The 8,466-nt window shown below is 35.4% G+C and overlaps 1 protein-coding gene across 2 annotated transcripts in view; it reads right to left on the bottom strand.

The window, feature by feature from the left end:
- Positions 1 to 785: 785 nt before the first annotated feature.
- LOC107671556 (myosin light chain kinase 2, skeletal/cardiac muscle) overlaps positions 786 to 8,466 on the bottom strand; it is an 11,746-nt gene continuing 4,065 nt past the window's right edge. For both annotated transcript variants that reach the window (XM_016464472.1, XM_016464473.1), the window contains exons 5-14: positions 5,877 to 5,982; positions 4,925 to 5,018; positions 3,812 to 3,921; positions 3,114 to 3,255; positions 2,879 to 2,949; positions 2,672 to 2,800; positions 1,561 to 1,713; positions 1,297 to 1,375; positions 1,151 to 1,205; positions 786 to 1,052 (exon numbers count right to left, since the gene is read on the bottom strand). In XM_016464472.1, the coding sequence (XP_016319958.1) occupies positions 1,152 to 1,205; positions 1,297 to 1,375; positions 1,561 to 1,713; positions 2,672 to 2,800; positions 2,879 to 2,949; positions 3,114 to 3,255; positions 3,812 to 3,921; positions 4,925 to 5,018; positions 5,877 to 5,982 (938 nt within the window). In that variant the 3' untranslated portion in view covers positions 786 to 1,052; position 1,151. The remainder of the gene's footprint in view (positions 1,053 to 1,150; positions 1,206 to 1,296; positions 1,376 to 1,560; positions 1,714 to 2,671; positions 2,801 to 2,878; positions 2,950 to 3,113; positions 3,256 to 3,811; positions 3,922 to 4,924; positions 5,019 to 5,876; positions 5,983 to 8,466) is intronic.

Below are 8,466 nucleotides of genomic sequence, written 5' to 3'. Positions count from 1 at the left end.
TTATATAGGTGCATTCAAAAATCAGCATACTACTGAAGAAGCTTGAAAAATCATAATGTTACAGCAATGGAGCTAAAGTTTATTTATAATAGTCAAAAGCTATGGAAACACTTTACTTAAAGCCTTTCAGTAAAATGCATTTATAAAGGTATTCATAATGTGCATTGTAATTCATTTGATCTTTGCACAAATAATTGTAACAAAAGTTTAAATGCATTACAATATATGAAGGTTTGTTTGTTATTTGTTTAATGCATTACAGCTGAAACAATGAACAGATAAGTGTTATAAAGTATTATAACTGTAGTTACATGAGATCATGCATTAAAAGGCTCATTACAAGTTTATTATTTTTATAATGCATTATATATAAAGGCTTTAAGTAAAATGTTTCTTTTAGATTGATTTATGGTTCAAGTATGTTTTTTTGCTTTACACTGCTTATATATATATATATATATATATAATTTATTTATTTTTTTTTTTTTCATTAGTGTACAATATGTTTTTTAATCATATAATATAATATTCTAAGGGCTCATATAGTGTGATTTTTTTTTTTTTTTTTTTTTTTTGTTAAAAAAAAAAAAAAAAAAAAAAAGTAAATGATGACAGTATTTTCATTTTTGGTTGAACTAGCCCTTTAAATCTTAGGTTTAGATTGGGTATAGTGTTCATATAAAACTAAATTATGACTGTTCTTTGTGCATGAAACCATGACTTATTAAAAGTGGACTTCAGGGAAACAATAAAATGATATAAAATGTAGGACATGACAAGGGCTTATATAGTGTGTTTTTTTTTTTTTTTTTTTTTTTTGCATTTTGATTTCTACTTTATTTCAGAATCAGTGTATGAAACTTTATGAGGCCGGATGAAATTCTGCAAAATCAAATTACATCTTCACTTCAAATTCTGGAATAGGATTAACGACATATAGCCGTAATTCAAGAAATGTCATCAATGTTAACGGGGAAGATTCAGGGAAAGCAGTGTGTCTGTATCTAATATAATGTCCAGTAATCCTCATGGTTCCACAGCAAGCTTGGTCCCTGAAACAGAAAATAAAACGTCATCAACATTAGGTCGTTTCTGGACATAAAGAGCAAATTTCCCCAGTTCATGTGATATATTGACAGTGGATTATTACATTAACTCTCAGGTGGAGGCAGACAAGAGTTTCTGCGCGAGCGGCATCTATTTTTCTGTGAAGAAAACCAAGACACCCTTAGAAGTTCAAAGAAATCTCATAATTCACAGATTGTGGCAGCGTCTTCTGTTAAACGCAGGCTGTACCTTCTGATGCAGGCAGAAGTGAACGGCTGGATCCGACAGCCAGGGGTGCTTCAGCGCTTCGGTGGCTCCTATCCTCCAGCTACACACACACAAAGATAAACCATCGGCCATAAACACAAGCTTTTGAGTTCCAGTCCTGCAAGAGTGATGCACGAACTCCTGCCACTGCACTATGAGACAGTAATATTCAAATGGTTGAATGCGAATGATGCAACTAAACGATCTCGACAGTCTCTTTAATAGGTTTATTAATCTCCTGAGCACCTTTTATCCACCACGAGCAGCTTGGAAATGAAATCCTTGGCTTCTTCTGATACTTCTGAGAATTCATCCTCCTCGAAGTTCCACTGACAGGCAAAAATGTTGTTCAGGGTCTCACTGTCATCGTCCCCGAGGAAGGGCGACAAACCACTCAGCCTGGAAAATACAAGGCATACACAGACAAATTGGTGTTGGATTTACTTTGAATGAATTATTACTGTACATTGTGCAAATAATTACAAATAAATGGCAAGTAACTCACTGAATCAATAGTATAGTATATATATTTAATGCCATGTCAGCATCAAAGGCTATTTTCATGGCAAAAACAATTAAAAAAAATACAATAAAAACCAGCAAACAAACAAACACAAGTTATATCACACAATATTTTTTTTACATTAATATGATAAAAATTCAAAAACTTTTCCTTGCAAAATTTTACTAAACTCTTTAAGTGAGTTCCACTGAATTAACAAATAAAATAGCATATTATATATATATATATATATATATACTGTATATAGTATAAAATAGAATAAATAAAAATATAGAAACAAAAACTACAAAAAATTACAAAAACACAAAACAAAATGACTAAAACCTAAATTAAAATTAACATGAAAACTGAACGTGTTAAAATAAATGTATAAATAATAATATCAAAATAAAAGTCTAAATATTACTAAATATTATAATAGTTTATAAACACTCAAACAATGGTGTAGGATTTACTTTAAAGCAGTTTTCACTCAGAAATATAGCTAGTAAATTTCACAAATAATGACAAAGAAATGGCAAGTAACACACTGAAGTAAAAAAACTGAAACATGACATGCACTTGCAAAGTTACTTATAGTCAGTAGATCATCTGTTGGGACACCATCACAATAAAGAGTTAGCAGATATTGAGCAAACAGTCTACTAATACTCTGATGAGAGTTAGTACACATGTAGGTGCAAAGTTACTTATAGCCAACAGAATGTTCAAAAGGGACCATCAAAATAAAGTGTTACCCATAATTTAAACATAAAATAGGGGGAGTTTTGTTAAATGCTCATTTTAATTCAGCTAGATAATTTTACAGCATGTGTAACAGCACACGTGACTCACAGCATGTACGTGATGACGCCCAGACTCCACATGTCCGTGTTGAACGACACAAAATCATAGTTGACCACCTCAGGAGAGAGAAACTCCGGTGTCCCGAAATTCACCCGCAACTTCTCTCTGGGCTGATACCTGAAGAGAAGGAACGTCTCTTAACTCAGACGCTTTCTCGTTTCTGAACAAAGGCATCAGTGCCGCGAGTGCACTTACTTCCTGGCCAGTCCGAAGTCGATGATCTTGACTTTATTTGTGAGTCTGCTGACACACAGAATGTTCTCCGGCTGCAGGCCACAAGAAACAGCAAGGGTTATGAAGGTTACTCTGGTTGTTTGCTTTAAAACTAGAGGAATGTTGGCCGTTTTTCTCCTCTGAGGGCCAATGACAGATCATATTTTTTAGATGTAAGTGTTTCTATTGTTGCATTATGCTGGGTCCCTGCTTGTACCTTTAGGTCCAGATGGAGGATGTACATTTTGTGCATGTAGCGCAAGCCTTCACAGATCTGCCTGATGAACATCACCGTGTCGAGCTCCGTCAGCTTATAGTTCTCATCGATGATTCTGTCGAAGAGTTCACCTCCATCAACACTGTTCAGAGAGATCAGCACAGAATCAGTTTAATTAACTTTACAATCCTTACTTGTGGTTACAATTTACTCGTTAGCAGACGTATTAGTTAGGCTAACTGAGACTTGTCATAGCACTTGCATATCATTGCTCTTTTGTTGATTTTGATTGCTTCCGTTGTTCTCATTTGTAAGTCGCTTTGCATTAAAGCGTCTGCTAAATGACTAAATGTAAATGTAAGTATTAAACGACTCAATATTTATCATTACAATGGTTAAGTCAAAGAAAAAGTAGCATCACTACTTTTAGTCACTCTGCAACATTGTAGGACTACATATATATATGAAAGAATAAATTACGTAATAATATTATGATTTTACATTAATCACAACATTACAAACTGATTTTATAAATCAGGATAAAAACAGGTACGAATTAAAAGTTCTAAATTATGAAGAATATATAAAACTATTCATTTGAATTAACTTTGAACATACTTTAATTTGAATTGACTGCATGCTTTATTCTATTTAACGAGAACTAGCCAATAAGAATGAACCAATTAAAATGCACATACTATTCAAGTGCAAGGATGATGTCGTTCCTGGACTCGTAGGCGGCGTAGAGCTGGATCAGGTTAGCGTGGTCGAGCTGGTTCATAACCTGAATCTCATTCTTCACCACCTCCTGGCAGATAAAGCACATTAAAATATTATTTTACAACTGAGCACTGTGTGTAAACCACTGAGCCTGTAGAACACAATTTATATACCGAAAACTTTGTGTAGGATTTACTTTGAAACAATGTTGACTCAGAAATTGCTAGTAAATTTTACAAATAATTACAAAGAAACGGCAAGTAATACACTGAATTAAATCAAAAACTGAAATAAATAATTAAAAAATATATTATTTCTATCATGACAACTCTCTGAAGATTTTAGCATGGTGATGGATATGACAATGTTAATGTATTTGGTCTTGGCGGAATAGATCTGCTACGCTGCTACTGCTGCTGCTGCTGTTGGTTATTGCTGTAGTTGTAGATTATTGCTGCTGCTGCAAGCAAGTACAGGAACTTGCTACTGCCAATGCATACAGCGATACAGTGCTGCGAGTATTTAAGACATGCTGCTGCTGCACAAATAGCTTATAAAATAAGCCGTAGCAGATCTATACAGGTGGAGGTGGGGATGGTGGAGGGTTTCAGAGGAACTCTGAAAGCGTGCTGCAAAATGCTCAAGTGGATGCTAAGCAGCCATTTAAATGTAAAGCAACAAGCTCATTGGCTGTGTATGCAACATGAACCAATCAGCTTGTGCCAAGTCATTTAACACTGTGAATATCATCAGTTACGTTAGACCCATCAGTCTGCGCCATCTAGAGTTGCATTAAAGAACTAGGCATATAAGATATATATATATATATATATATAAAACAAAAGCACAAAACAAACAAAAAAAAACTTAAACTTAAATTAACATTAAAAGAGGCATTGCAAAAATAAATAAAGTTGAGTCAATATATTAATAAGTATTTAAACACTTAAAACAATTGTGTAGATTTACTTTTAAACGGTTTTTACTCATAAATTGCTAGTAAATTTCACAAATAATTACAAAGAAATTACAAGAAACACATTGCATTAAATCAAAAACTGAAATAAATAAAATATAAATATCAAATGTACCTTTTCTTTTTGACTCCTAGCTTTGATTATCTTTGCAGCCAAAGTAAGTCCAGAGGAATTTTCAATGCATTTATGCACCTGACCGTATCGACCACTGAAAGGAGTTAAAAGCAGTGACAGTTAAGACACCTAGAAAAATGATTACACTTTATTTTGACAGTCCACTTTAGACATTATACTAACTATTAGTAACTACATATCAACTAGCAGTCATTAGTGTTAAGTGTTAGCTTAATATCTGCTAGTGCTAACACTTTATCTTTATAGTCCCTAAAACACACTGTTGACTATAAGTAACTTTGCACATGCATGTCAACATATTCTACTAACCCAAACCATAACAGTCTACTAATACAACTAATGCCTGCTAGTTGACATGTAGTTGCTTATAGTTACTTATAGTTAGTAGAATGTCTAAAGTAGACTGTCAAAATAAAATGTAGCCAAGTGGAAAGTAAACACTAGTTCTGAGAAAAGATCCTGCAGCATTTGTGCGCAGATATAGACACTCTGATATTTTGTTATCTGCGATGACATTCACACATGTCTAAGTGTGGCTTAAGTGTCCAAATACTTTTTTGGAGCCACTGTATATGCAAAACGACTTAGAGGTGCAGACCAGGAAGGACTTCTGGGACTCTGTTGTAATGCAGCGGGGGTGTCATATTGTTCAGATTCTATTGCATTAACAACAAGAAGAACATTCCCTTTGAAGAGATGGATTAACACCTGGTGATTATTTTCCAGCTGACGCAGAGGTACAGTTTCACATACCCTGAAATGTCAATGTAAAATTAACTGGCTTGACTCTGAAGTTATGAATCGGGTGAGGGGAGACCAACTGTAAGGTTACGCAATTAGCCTTCGAGAGGAATAGCAGAAATTACACCGTCTCTAAAACATTCTGTTCTTAGCAATCGGTTCCAAAATGCAAGAAAATACTTCCACGGACCCTCCGAGAACCTCCTGTCGGTTGATAGTGTAGAAATTGTTAATCTGGTTGGGTTTGGCAGACACCACACGGTGGTTGAAGGGTGCTGGTGGAGGTGGGGTGCAATCTGCAGGACAGGAGAAGATGGAGAACAAACATGAAGGTTAAATAGTTGACATGCCTGCTGACCAGGCACATATGTTGTGTTTTGTAAACTGTTGGGATGCACAACGAGCTGCTAAACTAGTTTTCAAGACACCTTTGGTCAACCAGTGCTACTAACCAATTAATTGGCTGCTCATTTGCCCATTTTGAGATTATTGACATAGTCGATTAATGATTGATTAGTTAAAGACTTGAAGTTTCTCAAATATTAGAAATTTGTTTTGTAGACAAAAATGTCATTATGCATGAATTTCATTCCAAAACTAAAATTCCCAAAACTAAATCTGGAGTGGATAGTAGGAAAAACATCATCAAATGTGTATCATAAATGTGAACTTGTTCATGTAGATGGTTGAGAATGTCCAGAGAGTATATTTTCCAAAATATGGAAAATAGTCATAACGAAGGAGTAGTAGTCCAAATATTTGACTGGCATCGGTTAACGGTGTTTGAAGTTAGTATTTCTAGTAGAAATATTACTATGATGATCTTAGATAATCATAAACATTATATAACTATATTTTTATATTGTCAACTGAATATTAGGGATGCACGCTATTGGATATTCAACTCATTTTTGCAGATAGCCAATGCCGATATATTTCCTTTTGTTAGGAAACAACACCAAGTCTCTCCTGTGCAGAGATTATTATTTTTTTATTTTTTTGGTGGGGGTTAGTTTTTTTATAAAAACTTACTTGTTATAATTAAATAAACAATTAAGCTCTTTTAGAATGAGAGTACATTGAAAGCTTTGAAAATAACTATAAATTAACTATAAATCAATTGCTGCATTTTTTTTTTAGACAGATGCAGTGGTAACCTTAACATTTTGTTTGAAGATTTAACATTTGTAGATGGTCTAAACCAAAACAGTTGTAAAAAAAAATATTTTAGACCTCCTTGTATTTAAGTTTTCATAATGTGAGTTATTCGTCATATCGGCATAATTTTTCATATCGGGCCGATATTTACATTTTAAATAATTATCGGCCCATTCTGATAACATTGTGATAATATCATGCATCCCTACTCAATATATTGTAGATAATTTTTGTAGCAAACTGATAAATTAGTGAAATGGTGGATTATGAGATTGCAAGATATATATTCCGCTATTTGGTAAGATTTCATTTTGATAGCCTACTTTAGACATTCCACTAACTATAAGTAACTTTTCAGCTACATGTCAACTAGCAGTCATTAGCATATTAGTAGACTGTCTGCTTAATATCTTCTAACACTTTATTTTGATGCTCCCCAAAACACTGTTCTGCCTATAGGTAACTTTGCACATACAGTACATCTCAACTAATTTTACTAACCCTAACATAACAGTCTACTAATACTCTATTGAGAGTTAGCTGGCATGTAGTTGCAAAGTTACTTAAAGGGGTCATATGATGTTGCTAAAAAGAACATTATTTTGTGTATTTGGTGTAATGAAATGTGTTTATGCAGTATGTGCATTATTTTCCACATACTGTACATTATTGTTTCTCCTCTATGCCCCGCCTTTCTGAAACGCGTCGATTTTTACAAAGCTCATCGGTCTGAAAAGCGAGGTGTGCTCTGATTGGCCAGCTATCCAGTGCATTGTGACCGGCCGAATACCTTAAGCGTGTGACGGAAATGTTATGCCCCTTACCATACTGTGATGCCCTGTCCGGCCGGAGCGCCGAGACAATAACATTAAAACCCATTATAAACGAGGCATTTGTTGCATCCAGTGGTGACATAATAACGGATTATAATGACTTATACTGTCTTTTTACGTGTTGGGTTGCATCGCGCCGCGTAAACATAAAACCATGTCTGCATTTGTGATTGGAGAAATGACAAACTAGAAACGCTACTCCACACTGCTTAAAACTCGCGTTTGAATCGTCAGTGGCAAATTCTTTAAATATTAAAAACGTACTTACAGTCTGTGAGTCAGAACAGCCGGCATTGTAGTTTACTCTCCCAGGATCAGGAAACAGTCCTCCATAAAATGCGCTGGACACATTGGAATATTTGGGTTGAACTGTTCTGGAACAGTGTTGTAAATACAACTTAACCACTGATTTCTAGTCGTGTCCTCTTTTGGAAGGCCAAACAAAGTAGTTTTGCTTTCACAACAAAACACAGTGTCACACACGGTGGGCTAGAGCAGGGGTGGCGAACTCCGATCCTGGAGAGCCGCAGCCCCGCAGAGTTCAGCTCCAACCCTAATTAAAACTCACCTGCCTGTAGCTTCCTAGTAACCGTTCAGACCTTGATTAGCTCGTTCAGATGTGTTTGATTAGGGTTGAAGCAAAACTCTGCAGGGCTGCGGCTCTCCAGGACCGACGTTCGCCACCCCTGGGCTAGAGTGAGCTGCAGACGGCGGCCTAGAGTGAGCGGCAACCACATGTGACGACTCCGGGCTGGACTCCGCTTCGTCCACGGTGAAAGCCGATCCGGC

Source organism: Sinocyclocheilus anshuiensis, unplaced genomic scaffold (genome assembly GCF_001515605.1).
Source record: "Sinocyclocheilus anshuiensis isolate Anshui unplaced genomic scaffold, SAMN03320099.WGS_v1.1 scaffold3077, whole genome shotgun sequence".
Lineage (NCBI taxonomy): Eukaryota > Metazoa > Chordata > Actinopteri > Cypriniformes > Cyprinidae > Sinocyclocheilus > Sinocyclocheilus anshuiensis.
The sequence above is the reverse complement of the archived record's forward strand: the minus strand, read 5'-3'. Positions and strand labels throughout refer to the sequence as shown.